The 21,828-nt window shown below is 40.6% G+C and overlaps 1 protein-coding gene across 6 annotated transcripts in view; it reads left to right on the plus strand.

Annotated features, from left to right (window-relative positions):
- The window catches only part of POC1B (POC1 centriolar protein B), a 100,958-nt gene that overhangs the window by 7,692 nt on the left and 71,438 nt on the right, over nt 1-21,828 (plus strand). For 4 of the 6 annotated variants that reach the window (XM_025881260.2, XM_025881261.2, XM_073900529.1 and 1 more), the window contains 2 exons: nt 16,356-16,527; nt 20,823-21,002. In XM_025881260.2, coding sequence (XP_025737045.1) covers nt 16,356-16,527; nt 20,823-21,002 — 352 coding nt within the window. Of the gene's footprint in view, nt 1-10,488; nt 10,533-16,355; nt 16,528-20,822; nt 21,003-21,828 lie in introns of all 6 variants that reach the window. The other 2 variants (XM_025881262.2, XM_073900530.1) reach the window with 2 other exon arrangements.

Consider the following 21,828-nt stretch of genomic DNA (forward strand, 5'->3'; position numbering starts at 1 on the left):
CATGAAAGTGAAAAAAGACTGGGAAAATCATAGAGATAGTACATAGGGTTTGCCAGGGGTTGGGGGAGGGAGGAGTAGAGAATGCTTGCTAATGGGGATGGTGTGGTTTTTTTTGTTTGTTTCTTTTTTTGTGGGCAGGGGTGTGATGAGAATGTTCTGGAATTACATAGTGACAATGGTTGTACAACTTTGGGTAAAACACTGAATTATACACTATAAAAGGGTGAATTTATGGTATTTGAATTACATCTCAATTATTTTTTAAATAAAGACAACTTTAGGGGAAAAGAAGAGGCTGGAGAATTTCATGTATCCCAGAAAAGATTTCTATGTCCCTCTGTGCCTATTAGACTTTAAAACAGGCCAGCAGGATTTATTAATACTTGAGTCATTTTGTAATTTAGCAGAATTAAGAAAGCAAGATATATATGTGAATTAGGCTGTGAGTAGAAATCAGTTTGTATTGGAATTTTTTCCTGAGATTTCAGAGAAACCTCAATCAATTTTTTTGAACAGGAAGTAGGGATTATTATAAAAGGTGAAATGAGTTCCTGAATTGAATAGTTGTCCATGGCAGAACTGAAGAGTAGACAGGTCTTTACAACTTGCTGTTAATCAGACACTACTTTTCCTTTTGTGCCAAGCTCAATCATTTTCTCAGGCTGGCCTGGGAGAGTTGTCTACTGCAGGCCAGGGGTGTCCTTGGCTGTCCGGTCACTATTCTAACCCTCTTATTTGCATGTATCTAATCTTGTTCAAAGGGGGAAATGGGAGGTCCTCTATTTATTTAGTGCTCCTTTATTTAGTTAATGCTACTGTGTACCAGATGCTGGCTTATGCTCTGGGTATACATACAGAGGTGAACAAAACGTGTGTATGCTTTTTCAGGGGGTATGAAGAATTCACAGTCCGATGATAGAGACAGATTTTAACTAGGAAACACAGAAATCATGTGCAAGTACAACCTGAAACAGGAAAAGAAGTGCATGGTATGAAGAAAAGGAAGAGTGCTTTGAGGAAGAACAGTGGCAACATCAGTTTATGGGGTTAAGAGACACTCCTTTGTAGAAGTTAGATTTAACTCAAGACCTAAAGGAGGAGCTAGCTAGACAAAGACTGGAGAGAGAATAGCATATGCAAAAACCAAGGGTGGGAAAGAACTTGTCCTTGATCAAGGAAATAGAAGAAAGCCAGAGGTGCCTGGCTGGCTCATTTGGAAGAGCATATGACTCTTGATCTCAGGGTCATGAGTTCAAGCCTGGCATTGGGTGTAGAGATTACACACATACTTACATACGTACATGCATACATACATATACAAACAAACTTACTTAAAAAAAAGGACCAGCTAGAACCTATAAACAAAGGAAGAGAGCTTTGGGAGATGAGTTTGCAGGGGAAAGCAGAGGCAGTTTAGGTAAGGTCTTGGAGGCTAGAGTGGGTCCAGTGATGGCACTTCAAACATGTCCCTGAAACCTGTAAATGTAACCTTATTTGGGAAAAAAAAAAAAGTTCTTTCCAGATGTAAGGATCCCTAAAAGAGATCATCCTGGATTATCTTGGTGAGCCTTGAATCCAATGACAAGTGTTCTTATGAGAGACACAGAGGAAATAAGAGGAGAAGGCCATATGAAGCCAGAGGCAGGAATTGGAGTCATGCAGCCATGAACCAAAGAGCTGGAGGCCTCAGACATTGGAAGAGGCAAGGAATGGAATCCACTTTAGAACTTCAGAGAGATTCCTGCCAACACCTTGATTTTGTACTTCTGGCCTTCAGAACTATACAAGAAAATTTCCTTTGTTTTAAGCCTCTAAGTTTGTGGCAATTTGTTATGGCAGCCACAGAAAACTAAGACAGAGGCCATGTTTTAGGATTTTGTTCTGAGAGTTGTGAAAAGTTGTTGAGGGGTTTTAAGTAAGGGAATGGCATGATATGATTTATACCTCAAAAAGATCCTTGTGGCCACTATGTGGAGACTGGACTATTAGTAGAGAAATCAGTTAGAAGCTATTTTAGTAATAACAACAGGAGATGATGGTGGTCTTCAAACTAGCATGGTGATCTGGGAAAGAGAGAAATGTGGGGGTTCTTAGCATAAAGATGGTATTTAAAGTTGTCAAAAATTCAGAAATAATAAGTAACACCAAGCAGTCCCTGAAATAGTAATTAGTAAAAGTTTATTGTGTGCATGCCATAAAGACAGTTTGCAAACTGGGAGTAACTCAAAACATGGAATGAGGCTCAGAGATGTTATAAAGCAGCTTTTACTGTAAGAAAGCAGTGACTTTATTCTTCACACTGATTGTTTGTAATATTAGAATCGTCTTAAATGATAGGGTGTTGGTCAGCAGTTACCTTGGGAAACAGTTTTCTTATGATTTCCAGGGACATAAGCAAGAAATGACCCAGGTCAAGTTAGTTTTACAAAATAAGCTAAATTAATCTTTGTATGACTAAATAGGTTTTGTCTGCTCAGGGAATTTTCAAGGCTGGTCTCCATTTGTTTTTGATTTTAGCAAAGTCATGGGAATATTTGAGATCACCTGGGAAGAACATAGAACAATGAGGGCAAATGGCCCAAGACTGAGTCCTAAAGATCTCCAACCTCTAGACCAGAAGAAGAAATGGCAAAAGAATCTAAGAAGGGATAATCAGAAAGATAGGGGAAAAACCATGACAGTAGGGTATCATGAAAGCCAAGGTCCAGGGTGGGGTAGAATTGTTGAATTGAGAGGAGAAGATATTACATAGTCATTAGCAGGGGCACCTGGGTGGCTCAGTCGATCAAGTGTCTGACTCTTGATTTTGGCTCAGGTCATGCTCTCAGGGTCGTGAGATCGAGTTCCACATCAGGCTCCACGTCATTAGGAGAGTGGGGAGGGGACTATTGCAGAATTAAGCACTGCTGGACAGTATGGAAGATCCTTGTGAAATTAGTGGATCTGATTTTACAGTGTTTCCAATCTGTTTGGGGGTGTGTCTAGCCCTTTTCGCTGGTACAGATATAGTCCCAGAAAAGGCAGAGTGATTGGGACTTGGCTGAGGAAATTTAAAGGAAGGAGGGAGGGTTAAGGGGTTGAATATATGTGTAAGAGAGGGATTATCAATTGGATAAGGAGGGAAATGAAGATTAGAAATTGGAGGGAGAAATGAAGAGAGCCTCTGCAGGTTGTCAGAGGATGATGGCTTTTGATTCATGATCTGGGAAATGTTCAGGTTCTGCTGATGACAAGATGCAGGGTGGGGCCACTGAATGAGTCGCTGAGGAAGCATGGAAGTAGAGGGCTTTGGAGAGTCTTGGTTATTCCCTTGGTCTGAAAGGCCCTTCACTTTTCACTCTGCTTGGCTGGCTCCTTCTTGTCCTTGATGCCTCTACTTAAAATGCTACTGATAACTTCATCTGAATTAAGTATTCTACCCCCACACAGAATTCTTATTATGACTCCCTGACTTATCTTTCATGTCTGTTAGCACAGTTTAAAATATGTTTGCCTGTTGTTGACTTGTTTTCCTCCTCTTCATCTGAATGTAAGTAAGCTCCCCATTTAGAGATTTTGCCTATTTTGTTACTTAGGACTTTCCCTGCCCTTGCCACAATGCTTTATGTGTTGTAGGGGTGAGATATCTTTGGAATGAACTAATAATATCAGGAGTTGGAGAAGAAAACTGTGACCTGGGGTAGGTGAAATGTGAAAGAGAAAATGATTGTCACTTGAGAGGGTTTCAGGAAACTTGGGGTTCCCAAGCAAAGTCAAACATAAGTGGTTGAGAAGAAGGGACTTTCAGGGAGGAGGAGGTAAGTATAAGGGAGATCATCTAGTGGGTGTTCCTCTGGCTGAGTGGTAACTTTTGGAAAGGAGAGAAGGCATAGGTGTTAGGGTCAGCTAAGGGGACATTCAGAGCATTATGGGAGTGAGTACATGTGATTGATGACCAGAGGGGCTCAAGGCTTCAACTTCTGGTCATGACTGGAGGAAATAGAGCATAAAGTGTGGTAGGTTTATACTTGATAACCTTTTAGAAGGTGTTGGGCTCTTGGGTTTCACAGGGTGGGTTGGGAAGGATCAGAGGACAGGGGAATGGGAAGAAACAGTAACCGGTGAAGTGTTTCCATCCCTTTTGAAGGTTCAGTGACTTTGCTGAAGCTCTATAGCCTGGCTGGGCCTGGTTTGCAGTCTGATTCTGGAGCCACATTTTTTCCATTAGGCTACCTTCCCAAAGGGCAGCACTCAAGTTTATTTAAACATTAGGAGAGTTTAAAAGTACTGTCACGTGGTTTGTAGAATCTGAGTTGCATTTTAGAAGTTTTGATTTAAATTTATATAATTTTAACATTGAAGTTGTCACTTCCCCCCCTTTTTTTCTTTCAAGGTTATCCTGTCATTGACTCAATCCCTATTTAGCCTTTGGGCTGTTTGTAGAATAAATGATGATAAAGAACAAGTTTCGTTTCGTTTCGTTTCGTTTCTTTTCCTTTCCTTTCCTCTTTCCTTTCCTTTCCTTCCTCTTTTTTTCTTTTCTTTTCTTTTTTCTTTTCTTTCAAATAGGACCAGAATGAAATTTGGAATTTTTAAGTTGTTTTCCCCATGGTGAAACCATAGTAAAAGTTTGCCATAAATATTTTTCTTATTATGGTTCTTGATGGCAACCTGTGTAGTAGCTTTGTTAAAGTTTCTCCTACTGTTCTAGTTCAAAAAATTACTCTGTAGTGCTAAAGTGATCTAGTATATGCACTGAGAGGCAGTAGCAGAGTGCCATATTTCTCTAGTTTTGATGTACATCAGACTTCCTTGGTCTCACCCCAGACAATGCTTAATTTGCTGGAAATACAAATTTAAATAATTTTTTTATTTATTTATTTATTTATTTATTTATTTATTTATTTATTTATTTTAAAGAGAGGGAGAGTGTACACGAGAGGGGGAGGGAGGGAACCTCAAGTAGACTGCACTGAGCACAGAGCCCACTTTGGGGCTCGATCTCACAACCCTGAGATCGTGACCTGAGCCAAAACCAAGAGTTGGACGCTTACTGACTGAGTCACCCAGGTGCCCCTGGAATTACACATTTTAAATAAGGTTCCCAGTGATTCTAATGGAGATAGTCCGTTATTGGTTAAATGCTCAGGCTTTGGAGTCTGATAGAATTGGGTTAAAAATGGACTCCCATTACTTTCTGCCTCCGTGACCTTGGGCAAATTACCTAACCTTGCTAAGCTTTATTTCTTTCCTCATCTGTACAAGGAGGTTAATTATATTTACCTGCCTCATTGTGATGATTAAATAAAATAATGCTTATGAAGTCTTTAAAAGTGCTTGGCCCATAGTAACAACTCAGTAAAGGTGCATGTTGTTATAATTGTCCATCCTCATAGAGATAGGGAATTTGAATAAGTTAAATTAAGTTTCCCCAGATTGTCATTACTAAAGATTATTTTTAAAGCACCCACAGCTCCTTTTAGACCATGTCTACACTAGTAAGATAATTACTTAGTGTCAGCGAGAAGGAAAACATGATTAAATAGTCCCTCATTCAGGGCAGAGGAATGTTCAGTTAGTGCCATCATTTATTTATATTATTACACAGTGCTTGGAGATCACAAACTAATTCTGAAAGTATTAGATAGGTATTAAAGTTTATCTAGTGAAGATTAGAATATTATCTTTTTATTGGCCCCCCTTCTCTTATCAGAGTTTATAGATGTGTATGCTTGGGAATTATATTTTTTTTCTTTTCTTAAAAATAGTTATAGAAAACTCCTTCTTATAGATTTCCTTAGAAGATGTCCTTGTTTATTTTTCCTTGAAGAAGGCAGCCTGGAGTTTCTTTTGTGACCCAAAGACAAGCACGAACCTGGAAATGCAACAGGAAGTACAAAATTGTGGTGCCCTCAAACTAGAAATCTGAGTTTACTTCTGATAGTGAAGTACAAGTGGGACATAATCAGGGTCCAAAATATATAGAAGGAACTCTGAAATAGTTGAAAGATTCAAGAATTTCTATATGAAGGTGACCTGAATTATTGGGACTCTCTTGAATATGGGATGGAAAAGCCCAAGGGGGATATAATCCAAATGTATAAAGTTGTGAAAGATACTATATTGTGATCACAGACCTTTTTGTAAGTTTAAAAACATGTACTCTTTGACCCATTCATAATTCTTTAAGGAATTGATCCCAGTGATGTACTTGCACACATCATAAATGACACATGTACAGTACGGCATCATTTGTGAAAGGGCAAGACTGTACACAACCTAAATAGGGTAGACTGGTTAAATAAGTTAAGGTGTAGCTACACAATAGAATACTATGTGGCTATTAAAAAGAAGAAGGCATCCTTCCATCTCCAGTCAGGACAGGGTAATTGGTAACCAAAATTGCCCACCTGCCTGAAAACAACTGTAAAATGAGACAAAATATACAAGGCAACTGTATTCAGGCATTAAACAACAGAGAGTGCAAAGCTGTGATGACCCCTGCAAGGAGGGAAACACACAAGGTGAGCCCACGATCAGGTAGAGCCAAAGCAGTGACATCCTAGCTGAGTGGAGGCAGCAGAGATCAGAGTTCTAGAAGTGATTCTGGAAGGGAGTACTCCAAGAATGAGGGACACATATTAGAGAAGGTCACAGAGGCCAGTTTAAGGGGCTCTCACTAGCCGAATTTGGAATAGCATGAGAGTCAAAATAAATAATGATAGCTATGGATTATAATCTGAGTCCGTATTGATAAAATAAGCTAATGAATAAATAGAGAAATAGAGGAAAAGGGGAAGTTCTTCCTTGCAATAATAAATTAACAAATTATATATTAGTTCATTGTTAAATTAATATAATTTTTTTTAAAGATTTTATTTATTTATTCATGAGAGACAGAGGAGGAGAGAGAGAGAGAGAGAGAGAGAAGCAGAGGGAGAAGCAGGCTCCCAAGGAGCAGGGAGCCTGATGCGGGACTCGATCCCAGCACCCTGGGATCATGACCTGAGCCGAAGGCAGACGCTTAACCATCTGAGCCACCCAGGCGCCCAAATTAATATAATTTCTAATTAGTAAATTATGGAAAGAAGGATGGGTTAGAAAAGCATTCAGGATGCTAAAATTAGTTGTGATAGCTTATTGAGGAATAGGGTATTTATATAGTCCTAAAGTATCTCCCCACAAACAACTTACTGATTACAGAAGGGAACAATACTAAGTTTACCAGGCAAACTTAAACCAAGTGTCTGGGGCAGACAGACATCACATACACCCTAATATGAAAATGGTATAAAAAAACTTGTGGATCTCCTATCAAAAATAAGTATCCTGAATCTAATCCTGAGGAGCATCAGGAAAAAAATTGATGAACATCCCACAAAAATAACAGATCTGTAGTCTTTAAGAATATCAAGGTCAATAAAGAGAAAAAGTGACTTAGGAAATCTTCCCAGTTTATAGGAAACCAAAGACATTTGGCACTTAATACAGTACATATCCTTGGGTTACACCATGGGCTGGGGAAAATAGCTTTAATTGTCAAGGCCTATATATATATAGAGGGCGGATAAGTATTAAGAATATATTAAATAGCATTTAATTTCCTGACTTTGTTAACTATACTATGATTTATGTCAATGGAATATCCTTGTTCTTAGGAAATGTGTACTGAAGTATTTGATAGTAAAGAGACATGATATTTCTAACTTTCTTTCAAATAGTTAAGATATGCATATGTAAGAGTGTTTGGAGAGAGAATATAAAGCAAATAGAATGTCAACAAAGACAAAAATCTAAGGTAGAAGATATAAGGGAGTTTCTTGTACCAACTTTGTAACTGTTCTGTAAGCTTGAAATTATCAAAATAAAGTTTTATCAAAACTAGGGAGGAAAAGAATAAGACAGTTCTATGTGCTGAGAAAACATGACCTCCAATATATTATCCTAAGTGGGCTAGTGGAGAAGAAGATGCAGGAGCAAAATGCAGAATGTCAGGAGTAACATTTTACCATTTGTATAAAAAAGACATGTGGGGGCGCCTGGGTGGCTCAGATGGTTAAGCATCTGCCTTCGGCTCAGGTCATGATCCCAGGGTCCTGGGATCGAGTCCCGCATTGGGCTCCCTGCTCCTTGGGAGCCTGCTTCTCCCTCTGCCTCTCTCTCTCTCTCTCTCTCTCTCTCTCTCTCTCGCGTCTTTCATGAATAAATAAAAAAAAAAGACATGTGAATAGACATGTATTTATTTAAGCATATAGGAAGGTATTCAAGCAGTGGCTAACATTGGTTGCCTCTAGGCAGGGGAACTGGGTGGCCAAGGTCTGGAAGGAGATTTTGGTAAATACCAATATCATGTACATATATTACCAATAGAAAAGATAATTCAACAACAAACTTGAAAATTGGAGGCAATACCATTTCGTTCTAGGATATGGTATTCTTGACAGAGCAAACCTCTAAATAACTTCAGTTTTGGGTAAATCAAGGAGTGAGAGATCTTGGGTTGACTAAAGTTATTGCTACTTAAGGTGACATAGTAACTTTTGGGCATTATGGAAAGCAAACATGTTCTCCATTAGTATGTTCCTTGTTACCTCCAGAGACTCAGCACTGACTTAGGTGAGCACGGACTTTGTTTTTTCTTTTGTCCTAATGAGGATTTCTTGAAACAGTGAATTATTGTTATAGAATATAAATAGTTTTTTAAATGAGTGGATTTACTAGTTAACCTTTTCTCTAAACTTCCTGCCTTTGACATTTTATCTCAAAATAGACCATTCAGATGACGAATGCTACAAGCTTTGACATTTTAAATTATGTGGTAATGTTTATATAAGGTGTGGCTCAGTAGAAATGTATGAAAGCAAATTCCACGTTGACACTATACAACATTGATATTGATAGTCAAATACCTTTTATTACCATGGTATGAGAGTTTGGTGGGATCAGATTAAGGAAGTAAGGACGAAGAATTTGGGAGAAATATGGAGTGTACCGTTAAGCCACACAGTGTTACCTGGGACATCTCTGCTTCTGGTATTTCATAATTAATAGGCCTCTGAAGTGCCATCTTGCCCGGAGGTCAGGTTGTCGTTGTCCTATGAACCACTTGTTCATTCTGCTCTCTCACTTCTCTTCACTGGACCTCACATGAGAACAACAAGCATTGCTTTATGTGGGCATGTAGCCATCGACTCTAATTTTATAATTTTTGAGCATCCACTCTGGTTGAGATGCTCTTTTCCTTTTCTGACAAAATATGTGAAGGCTCAAGGCCTGCCCTGTGTCTCCTTCCCAGTTAAGCTTCTTAGACTTATCCCTCTGACCTGCCCTCACCCCATTAATTGTGGCATCACCATGATCATCCTATAATACCATCTTTTCCTGGTCTCCTTAGCATACATATTGAGTGTTAGGGACCCTGTAAACCTTCAGTGAGTTAAGGAATCAATTGCAGGGGCGCCTGGGCGGCTCAGCCGTTTAAGCGTCTGCCTTCGGCTCAGGTCGTGATCCCAGGGTCCTGGGATCGAGCCCCATGTCGGGTTCCCTGCTGAGCAGGGAGCCTGCTTCTCCCTCTCCCTCTGCCTGCCGCTTCCCCTGCTTGTGCTCTCTCTCTCTCTTTCTCTCTTTCATACAAATAAATAAAATCTTAAAAAAAAATCGATTGTGTACATTAACTCTTTGCACTGCTTCCCTCCCATTTTCTCGTTAACCCACACCACTCCAGCTCTGATCCCGCCACTTCACTGACACAGTTCTTATTGCCAAACCAATAGTTGGTCCTCAGGCCCAGGACCAGTTCTGAAGGCATATGACCTATATAGTCATTTAGGTCTCACACCTGGTTTAATGTCCTGCTATCGCTGTCTTAAAATTCTTTTTTTTCTTTTTTTAAGATTTTATTTATTTGACAGAGAGAGACACACAGCGAGAGAGGGAACACAAGCAGGGAGAGTGGGAGAGGGAGAAGCAGGGTTCCTGCCGAGCAGGAGCCCGATGCGGGGCTCGATCCCAGGACCCTGGGATCATGACCTCAGCTGAAGGCAGACACTTAACGACTGAGCCACCCAGGCGCCCCTCGCTGTCTTAAAATTCTTAACAGTTTTTCTACAAGGGCCTCCACATTTACATTTTATATTGGGCCCCACAAATTATGTAGCTGGTCCTTTTCAGGCCTAACATTACTAAATCTCTTTAAAGTGTTGGATACAGCTCGTCACCCTCTTGGAATACTTCTTGAGTTCCTGGACAGCAAAATCTGCTTGTCCCCTCCTATTTTATTTATGGCTCCTTCCTTTGCTCTTCCTTCTCTCAAGGTTAGGTATCTTCACCCTACTCTTCATCTAGTCTCACTTCCCGGGTGATCCTATCCAGTGTCCTTGCACTAGACTGCTGCTGTGGCTAACAGTACCAAAAACAATAGTAATAAGAGGTACCTTTGAGTGTTTTCTGTGTGCCAGCCATGAATTACAAGTATCATTTCTCTTAATACTTTAAACACCTCATTTGCAGATGGAGTGTCCCGGCTGAGTAACTTGCCCAGGGACACATAGCTGGTAAGTGATAAACTCAGGGAGTCTAATTCTATAGTTTGCTCTTTTAACCATTACAATGGACAGTTGAAATCTCTCCCTGAGCTCTAGGTGAGTATACCCCTCCCACTACTTGACATTTCCACTTGTATGTCTAATGGGCATCTCCAACTTACTGTGTCCTAAAAAAGAAGTCTCGATTCCCACACCACCAACTTCCTTTTCTTCTGTTTTTTCTGATTTTATTAGATGGCCCTAAGATTCATCTGGGTGTCCAGTCCAAAAGCCTGGCACCTTTGCTGCTGCTTTTTCTCTTCCTTACATTGAATCCTGTTGCAAGCTGCACAGGCTCTACCTTTAAATATATCTTTTGGGGCTGGGGGAGGGCTGAGGGAGAGGAGAGAGAGAATCTTAAGCAGGCTCCACACCCAGCACAGAGCCCAGTAAAGGGATCAGTCTCACGACCCTAAAGTTATGACCTGAGCCAAAATCACAAGTTGAACCCTTAACCGACTGAGCCACCCGGGTGCCCCTACCTTTAAATATATCTTAATTTTGACTCCTCCCACTTCCATGGCCTCCAGTTTAGTCTAAACCACCACCTTCTTCAATTCTGTCTCCGTGCCGCCTGTATATTCTGCACAGAGCACTCAGTGATATTTTAGATTTTTTTCTAAATGTTTTATTGGAATAGATACGTAACCAAATTGGACAACTTGATAAATTTTCACAATGTGACATGCCCATTTAACCAACACCCAGAACCAGTACCCCCAGCAGTCCCCCTTGTGCTCCCTTGCAGCCACTGTCCTCCCTTCTTGCCCCCCAATAATCTGTATACTGATTTCTAACTCCACTGATGGGTTTTACTACTCCTTGAACTTCGTATAAATGAAACTTCATTACCCAGGAGGTACACAGTATGAATACACGACAGTTTATCCATCTTTGATGGATAGTTGGGTTTCTAGTTTTGGTCCATTTTGGATCATATTGCCACAGACATTATTATTATGTGCCTTTTGCTAAACATACATAAGAGTTTCTGTCAGGAATATACCTAGGAGTGGAACTGCTGAGTCAAACGGTAAGTGTATATTCGGCTTCAGCAGATACATCAAAACAGTTTTCCAAAATGGTTATGACCCTCAGCATTATATGAGAGGTCCAGGTGTTCCACATCCTCATCCAGGTTTGGTATTATATATCTTTTAATTGTAGACATTCGGACGAGTGTGTAGTGCTGTCTCATTCATTGCATTTCCATTTGCCGAGCGACCATTTCATACGTTTGTTGACCATTTGTATAGCTTCCTTTATGAAGTACCTATTTAGGCCTTTTACCTATTTTCTTGCCCTTTCTTACTGATTTGTAGGGTTCTTTACAGGTCCTGGGTTCAATGTGGGATGTATGTATTGTAAATATCTTCTTCCACTCTGTGGCTTGCCTTTTCACTCACTTGGTAGTCGTTTTCAATGAACACAGTTTCTTAATTTTGGTGTAGTACAAATTATTGCTTTTCCTTTAGTAACTTTAGTAATTTAATCATTTTCATGTCCTGTTTATTGCCTACTCATTGGTCATGAAGGTATTCTCCTATGTTCTAGTCTAAATGTGTTGTTTTACCTATTACATTTTTAGATCTATACATGGAATTATTTTTCTGTTTAGTATAAAATGTAAAAGTCAAGATACATTCTTCCCCCTTATGAATATCCAGGTGACCCAACATCATTTTTTTGTAAAGACCATCCTTTTCTTACTGTAAGAGTGGTAATTTTCTGAACTCAGATCATGAGACTCCCCCCCCTTGCTCAAAGTCCTTCAAAGGTTTCCCACTGCACTTAGCATGAAATAGACACATCTTACCATGGTTCTTTGCCTGGAATCTGCTTTCTTCTTGGCTTTCACCCCACTGTTCTCATTTTCTCCTCTCCACTGTGGACATGCTGGTCTCCTTGCTGTTCCTCAGTCTTTCAAATACATTATTGACTTGGGCGGTCATGCGTGCAGTTTGTTCTGCCCAGAGAGCATTCTTCCTCCACATGTCAGCCCGAATCAATCCTCACTGCACCAAGTCTATGTGCAAATGCCCTTTCCAGGGGCACCTGGGTGGCTCAGTCGGTTAAGCGTTGGACTCTTGGTTTCAGCTCATGTTGTGATCTCAGGGTCCATGCTCAGTGCGGAGTCTGCTTCAGATTTTTTCTCCCTTTCCCTCTGCCCTTCCCCACTCATGCGTACTCTCTCCCATATAAATAAATAAAATATTTTTAAAAAAGGCCCTTTCCTCAGGAAGGATCACTAGCCACCCACATAACACTAAGAATGAAGAATATATGAAAAATCCTCTGAACACGTATGATATTATTAATGAACTGTTTCACGGTGACGTCAGTGCCTACCAGGCGGCCTCTCCGTTCTGTTGTTGGGTTCATCAGATCTCACTATGTTTGGAAGTAGGACTGATCGTCATCTTTGTGACGGCCAGCAGCTCTTTTAAGCCAGTGTAACTGTTCTCTCTTCATTGTTTTTAGCTTTTGAATTTGAAGAAGTACTTTTGAAGACTTCCCTTTTAAGAACTATGAAAAAGTTTTGCTACAAAAACCTTCACTACTGTGTGCTTAAATGAATGTTAATTTCTGAGGTTTGGAATTTTGTGGATTTGTCCCCTATTTTTCTTTTCTTTCCTCCTTTCTTTCTTTTGATGTTATTTGCTGTACGTGCTGCACATCCAGATTGTGTGTCAGAAGGACATGGATTATTTTTATGCTTTCTTAGTTATGACTGTTATCAGAATGCCAGGCTGTCATTGCTTGCTCTCCTGAAATCAACTACTTCTAATTTCCAGTTAAATCATTTTCAGTTTTTTCTGTTGTCTTTCTAGCCATTGCAGTCATTTGGAATAAAAATTCAATTTCAGTGAAAAAATTGGGCTAAAGACCTAAATGTGAGACCTGAAATCATAAAACTGTTAAAAGAAAACATCGGCAGTAGTCTCTTTGACATCAACTTTAGCAACATTTTTCTAGAATCTGTCTCCTTAGGCAAGGAAAACAAAAGCAAAAATAAACTATTGGGACTACACCAAAATAAAAAGCTCTTGCACAGTGAAGGAAACCACCAACAAAACAAAAAGACAACCTAGTGAATGGGAGAAGATATTTGCAAATGATATATCTGATAAGGGATTAATATCCAAAATATAGAAAAAAACTTATGCAATTCAACACCCCAAAAACAAATAATCTGATTAAAAGATGGGAGGAGGAGCTGAATAGACATTTTTTCCAAAGAAAACATACAGATGGCCAACAGACATATGGAAAGATGCTCAACATCACTAATTACGAGGGAAATACAAATCAAAACCACAACGAGATATCCCCTTAAGCCTCTCAGAATGGCTAGAATCAGGAAGACAAGAAATAAGTGTTGGAGAGGATATGAAGAAGAACCTCATGCACTCTTGATGGGATCATAAATTTTGCAGCTATTATGAAAAACAGTGTGGAGATTCCTCAAAAAATTAGAAATATATGATCCAGTAATTCCATTACTAGGTATTTACCCAAAGAAAATAAAAATACTAATTTAAGATGATACATACACCCCTATGTGTACTGCAGCATTATTTACAATAGCTAAGATATGGAAACAACCCAAGTGTCCATTGATAGATGAGCAGATAAAGATGTGGTACGTACGTGTACGCGCACGCGCATGTGCACGCACGTGCGCGCGCGCGCACACACACACACATACACACTGGAATATTACTAAGCCGTATAAAAAGAATGAAATCTTGCCATTTGTGACTACATGGATGGACCTCAAAGGTATTATGCTAAGTGAAATAAATCAGATAAAGACAAATATCATATGATTTCACTTACACATGGAATCTAAAAAACAAAACGAATGAACAAACAAACAAAAAAAGAAACAGACCGATAAATACAAAGAACATAGTGTGCTTGCCAGTGGGGGAGTGGGCACAGTAGATAAAGAGGAGTGGGAGGTACAAAAAATAGAATGAATAATTTGTAAAAGTCCTCTGAATGTGTATGATATTAATGAACTGTCTCCTCTATGATGTTGTGGTTCCTTGAGGCAAGGGATTGTGTCTTCTTTTTGTAGATCTTATTTGCAGCATAATACTTGAGAACTCGAATAGGATCCTGAGTGTAATGCATGTGATAATTCATTGTTTTCCCTATTTTGTCTACATTAGCTCCAGATAATTCAGACTTTAATATAAATATTTAATAATCTTATACATTGTGGTAGAACATCAGCTTTTTGTATTTTTTAAAAAGGGGGTAGTATACAGCATTATAGCCTGAAACTTTAAAATTCACTTTAGCTATTTTACATGGAAACAATGCATAGCCTAAGTCCAGGTGAATTTTATCTATGGCTAAAGAAATTAGAAGGTTTTCAGTGACTTTATATTCTCTTCTAACAATAATACTAATTGTATTTCAAGTTTATAAAGTTGCATTTTTTTCTAAGAATTCTGCAATCTAGACAGTGATTCTTATTGACCTGGTTCCTATTATTGGGGTAATTTGGGGGCTGTATGCATATATAAAATTTGATTTGGGGGCAAGAGTTAGATTGATCTTTCATTTGTTTATTTGTTCGTTCGTTGTCTGAGACATTTATGTCCACCATTGGTTGCATTTGTTTTTATTTCCTTAAAGCCTTAAGCTGTTGTTTGACATATACAATTCTTTTATTAATTGTAGAATGTCAGAGCAGGAAGAGACTTTCAAGATCACCTTATCCAGCAATAAAAGATATCACTGGGTCAGTTAACCGAACTGGAAAACTTGGTAGATTAAAGTACTGTCAATAATCAACTTCCTGAAGTTGATGGTACTATGGGCACATAAGAGAGTATCCTTATTCTTAGAAAAACACAATGAAGGGCGCCTGGGTGGCTCAGTTGGTTAAGCGACTGCCTTTGGCTCAGGTCATGATCCTGGAGTCCCGGGATCGAGTCCCTCATCGGGCTTCCAGCTCAGTGGGTAGTCTGCTTCTGCCTCTGACCCTCTACCCTCTCGTGCTCTCTCTCACTCTCTCTCTCTCAAATAAATAAATAAAATCTTAAAAAAAAAACACAATGAAGTATTTAGGAATAAAGGTGCTATGATGGTGTATTTACTTCCAAATGGTTCGGGGAAAGAAAAATGTGTGTGTGTGTGTGTGTGTGTGTGTGTGTGTGTGAGAGAGAGAGAGAGAGAGAATGAGAGAGCTCACTCGCTCACTTGCATATGGAGAGAAGGAGTGAGCACAAGTGAGCATAAGAGTCAATTACAAACCAAATGGGGCACAACATTAACATCAGGTAGATCTGGCAAAGGGGTATATAAATCTTCTTTATACTCTTCTTATGTTTCCTCTTAAGTGTGAAATTCTCTTCACTTAAACAGTTTTAAAAAATCATCTCATCCAGCCCTCAGGAAAAGCATTTGGTCTTTGTGACCCAGAGGTTAAGTAACTTTCCCAGTCACCCTGAGAGTTAGAGCCAAAACTTCTTCTAGTCCTGTGGACTGTGTTACGCTGTGCTGCCGCCTTCTAGTAAATTGTCATCGAGCTCCGGCCAGATGCAGGGGCCAGTAATCCTGACTTGGTGGTTGCATAGGACGCAGCCAAACTTGCACATTAATGATGGAGCTTTGGGTTGCTTTTTTAAAATATTTTTTCCATTACCTGGTCAGCCTTGCAACCTCCAACCCCTCTGTTACCTGGACCTCTTGATACTAGATAGGCTGCCCATTGTAATGAGACATGCGTACATTTGCATTTTAACACTCAGTGGTTCTTCTTCCCTTTCCTGATAGCTACTGCTTCTTGGGACACATTTCTCATGCTGTGGAATTGCAAGCCACAAGCCAGGGCTTTCAGATATGTGGGTCACAAGGATGTTGTCACCAGCCTGCGGTTTTCCCCACTTGGAAACTTGTTGGCATCTGCTTCACGGGACAGAACTGTTAGACTCTGGATTCCTGACAAGTAAGAGAAACAAAGAAATACCTGATATGCTCTGGATGTAGGAATGTGAAAGAAAATGAGCCTGGCTGTTCCTTCTGTACTTCTCGGGAATGCCTGAACTCCTGGTTGCCTGCACTGCCCTTAGTCTGAGTCACATGCAGGACGTGTTGCTCTTGTCATGAAGTTAGCAAACTATTTCCTACCCTTTTTTCCTCATCTTTAACTCATAATTATCTCTTCCATTTGAAACCTATTTCTAACCATGGAAATATGCTTAGGGTTTTTTTTTTTTTTTTTTTGGCAGGGGTATGGTTATCAATCCCTTTATAAATCTGTTGTGAACTTCAGATTGTCTCCCCAGAGAGATACACATTGACATGTATAACTGAAATTTTATCATTTATTAACCTACTATCACCCATCTGTGGATCTTTTGGGGGCCTCTGGATATCTATTAATCCCTGAGCCAGAACTATTCTTTGGTGCACATCATTCATTATTGGGCTCCGGACTTTTCTGGCTAAAGAAAGTTTCTGACAAATGTATAAATCATTGCATTCCTATCCTGTTGTAACAAATCTCTCTATAAGAGGCTTTTTAAATCCTAGCTGATAGCTTATCTATTTTAAGCAATTATTGAGCCATGATTTTTTTTAAAAGATTTTTTTTAATTTATTTGCTAGAGGGAGAGAGAGTGAGTACAAGCAGAGGGAGTGGCAGGCAGAGGGAAGCCATGATTTTTTAAAAAGCTTTTGAACTTTCTTTTTTTGAACTCTTAATTATGTGTTTTCAAACACACATGAAAACAGAATGAACAGCACAACGACCTCTCCCCCATTCTCCTCCGCCACTTCCAGCAGCTATCTTTATAGCAGTTATCAGTGGCTCCATCCATGCCCTTCCTCCTTTTTTTTTAAGCTAGAGTATTTTTAGAACAAATCCCACACATCATATCATTTCTCCCCACAAATACCTCAGAGAATAAGAATCTGAGCATTTGCCTTGGCTCTATTGTGGCAGGACTTGATTCGTGGTACGTGACTGAACAGTGTCAGGCACCCCCACGTGGACGTTCACAGGGCATTTTCCTGCCAGGAGGCACTTCTGTTTTCTGCCACCACCCAAGGGAAACTCCAGGCTGAGAAGTCTGAACATCACCCTGATGGTAGTGAAAACTACTGAAGAGAAGCGACATGTTCTCATGACACTCCGGGTGGCAACGTACAGGGGAGCTGCGAGGGAGGGAGACTGGTTTGGGGTCCAAAAGGGAAAGTGTTTTCTAAAATCCTTAACTTTGAGGATTTAGGGCTAGTGGTTCTAATGTCTTCAGCGCAACAAGCTTCCGTCTGCCCTTACAAATTCAAGGAACTCTCAGTGACTAAACTATATACAAGGGTAGAGACGCCAAAAGCACACTAATTTGTGTGTATTATTTAAATTAATTAAAATCATTAATTTGTATGGGCTAATCTAAGTGCCACAGTCAGGCTTGAGTAGATGTCTCTGGTTCCTCTTTCTAAATCATAGCATCGTGGGGCCAGGGCAATCATGGGTCATAGCAGTGGGATGGAGACTGATACATCAGTTATTGCTGCGTAACCATCCTCAAAATTTAACTTAGTATGTTAACTGTCCTTTCCCATAATTGTGTGGGTTATCTGGATGGTTCTTCTGCCCCATTTGATGTTGGCTGTTACTCAACTTCACTAAGCTGGCAAGTCCAGCACCTCAGTCACACCTGTGGCCTGGTGCTGGCTGTTGGCTGGGGCACCTGGTCCTCCATTTGCTCTCTCTGCACCCGGATAAGGACTTCCTTATCCTGGCAGCTGGGTTCTAGGACAGTAAAAATGAAAGCTGCTGGATCTTTGAAGGGCTAGGTCTGACACTTCTAGTGTCACTTCTGCCTCATTCTGTCGGTCAAAGTAAGTCACAACCAGCCCAGATTCAGGAGGAGAATCGGTAGATTCCCCCTCGTGTGGGGAGGAGTGGCATGTGCGTAGAGGGATGAGAGGGAGTAAGCGGCCCTACTCGCCAACACCACACCTGGTGACTGGCAGGCTAGGGGAGAATAGTAGGAACAAGCATGGAAGCAGTTCTGGCCTGGAGTTCATCACAGTGGGCAGTCAAGAGAATGTGGGCACAAAGGGGATGTAAATATGTGTAGGCAGAGAGCCAATGTCAAGGCAAGATGAGGAGCTACAAAGCAATTAAGCCACAGCACAGCAAGCCCAAGGCACTCCTATTGTGGTTTCTTACGTCTTCCTGTTGAGACCGGGTCCAGGGGTCACACCAGAGTATAGCCAAGAGGTGGGCCCTTTAGAAAGAAGTCCAGCCGGATAGCCTGCTGGAGTGTGGAGTGTAGAACTAAAGAGCAGGGCAGATTCCGATGATTCGGACTGTCTCCTGGCTTCCTGGTCATAGCAGATGCCAGTCTTGTCTTTGTTTTCTCTAGGCTGTATTCTTGAATTCAGGCCAAACTATACTCCTAACTGCCGCTCATGGGAACTTTCCCTTGAAACTTCACTGAACTAGACCCTGAATGTTCCTTCCTATTTAAAAAAAAAAAAAAATCAATTTTAGGTTTTGCCTGGTATAATATCATGTATCATGTGATGGAAATTTTTGACAAAGTCACTTTTACCTTCTACAGACCACTGGAGGGATAAGCCGGGATGGATCTAAGAACCTTAAGTAGTGACTCTTCCCAGTGGAATTCAACAAAATGTATTGAGCTATTTTTATATACCTGATATTGTGCTAGATGCTGGTCTTATAGGGATGAATAAATCATCATTCCTGTCCTAAAAAAAACAAAAAAACTCATGGCTTAGTAGAAGAGAAACAGGTCTATTTTTTTTAAGTACTGTATAATGTAATAAGCAAAATAGATGTTGCAGATAGGGAGCAATTAAGCCTGCTTGGGTTGGTCAAGGGGGGTTGGGGTTGAGGAAGTAATCTAGCAAAGACAGAGGTGTGTTTGAAGCTTGGGGACTGTTCTGAGTCCAAAGTTCAGTGTAACGGCAGGATGCCTTGCTGAAGAACTTGGGCATTGTACCTTTTCTTGGAGGGCAGCCAGTGACACATTTATGCTGAGATTTATATGCTTAGAATGACACTTCTATGGAGGTAGCAAGCACAGTATGTAGGTGACTGGAGGGGGATAAAAGATTAGAGCAGGAAGACCAGTTAAGACGCTTTTGCGATAATCTCAGTGAAGGATACGGAGGGTGTATCTACCTTAATGTAAGCATAGCTGGGGTAGAAAGAACAGGTGTTGAAAGGGTATTTGGGAAGTGATAGCAATATCACTATCACTGAATCTGTTTTTTGACCTACTGAATGTGGGAAGAGAAGGGGAACAGTTGAGTATCACTTCTCACTGCAAATTCTGTTGCCCGATGTTTTTCAAACAGTTATATATAAATACGACTTTCTGAATGGAAAGACACTTTCTGAAGTGTCTTGGGAACTTTGGAATGCTGACACAAAGTAGTACTTTCCAAATGCTACCTTTGAACTCCAGTGCTCTCTGCTAGCCCGCCTGTAACTATTTTAACTTTTTTTTTCCTGGTGCTTCTTAAATGCCACACATTATTTTCTCCATCTTTTCTTTTCCTGTTCTATTTTTCTCACCCAAGTCAAGAAAAAGAAGCAGCATCTGAAATTTCAAAGTGTTGAGAACTGGAGTATGTTATTACCATGTGTCCTTTGTTTTGCTTATGAGTATAAGATTGGGCCTGGCCTAAGCAAGGCCTTAGATATACCCCGGGGGTCTGAGTTCTCATTGCTGGTGGGTGAAAACACAAGTGGAAACAGGAGCGTCAGCTCACCCAGAGCTATGTTCTGTAGAGGGGAAAAAGGCATAAGGGCATCTCTTCCCTCCCAACCCAGACTGCTGGTCCACACAAGTTCCACACCGCCCCAGTCTGAAAACACTTCCTTGGAGCTCTTCATTTCATCTGTCTCAGCTTTTCTAGGTTGCAGGTTCTTTAAACTATTTATTGCTCTTTCTAGAGGAACAACAGGAACTTAAAATTCATGGTCAAGATTTGTTCAAAATATTCTCTAGCTTCCAATTAAAACAAAAATAGCAAGTGCATTTCTGGGTGGGACCACCGGGATCTTTCCTGTTAAGTATCAGTTGTGACTTTAATTAATAAAACCAGCTTTAAAGAGTGTTGATGAAGAAACTTTTCATACTTTTGTTAATTTTTTGTAGGTGTTAAACTGTTTTACATGTTTCAAAGTCTGTATGCTGATTACATATTGATTATAGTGAAATCCCGTGTTATAAATGTTAAACTGTTTATTTACAGGAGAGGGAAATCCTCTGAATTTAAAGCTCATACAGCCCCAGTTCGAAGTGTAGACTTTTCAGCTGATGGCCAGTTTCTAGCTACAGCCTCTGAAGACAAATCCATCAAAGTATGGAACATGTATCGCCAGCGTTTCTTATATTCCTTGTACCGACATACACACTGGGTACGCTGTGCCAAGTAAGTGTGAAGTTTTGTTGTAAGAGTTCCACATTTTTTCCCCGCTGTAGTCCATGTTTACCACCCCCGCCCAAGCCCCAGAAAAGGGGATGAGAACAAACTCATTCATTCGTTCATTCAGCAAATATTTATTGTGTGCCTGCTATGTGCTGGGAAGAATAGGAAACAAAACCGTCAGAACCCCTCGCTGTCAGAAGCTTACATTCTAGAAAGGGGAGAGAGACAATAAACAGGAAAATGGATTGGGGCATGGCTACAGTTTTAAACAGAGACCGCCTCACAGAGAGGGTGGCCTTTGGAGCTGAGACCTAACGGGGGCGGGGAGGGGCAAGGCTTGAATATATTTGAGAAAGGAATGTCCTGGATAGTGGAAACCAGTACAGAAGCCCTGGGTTGCGAGCCTGGGGGCTGTCAAGGACCAGCAAGAGGGCTGGTGTGGAGCAGAGTGTGGGGAAGGAACAGGAGAGGCGCCGAGGGAAGTTGCAGCTGGGTCGGGGACAGCTGACATACACGCTGAGTGGGGTGAGGTGCCGCTGGAGTGTGTTCATCTCTCTGACCAACGTTTTAGTGGGATTGCTCGAACTGCTGTGTGGAGAATAGAATGTCAAGGTCAGAGCAGAGGCAGGGGGTGTTAGGAGGTTGTGTGTAGTAGTTCACATCCCAGCTTGGACCAGGGTGGTGGCAGTGGAGATTTCGAGAAGTGGTTGGATTCTAGACGTAATTTGAAGGTACAGCCAACACTACTTGCTGTCGTGTTGGCTGTGACAAAGAGAGGAACTGAGAATGACTTCACAGTCTGGCAGTGGTCTTTTGGGATGAGTGCTAT

Source organism: Callorhinus ursinus, unplaced genomic scaffold, assembly GCF_003265705.2.
Source record: "Callorhinus ursinus isolate GAN/ISIS: 27379988/994484 unplaced genomic scaffold, GSC_fseal_2.0 scaffold14, whole genome shotgun sequence".
NCBI classification, from domain to species: Eukaryota; Metazoa; Chordata; class Mammalia; order Carnivora; family Otariidae; genus Callorhinus; species Callorhinus ursinus.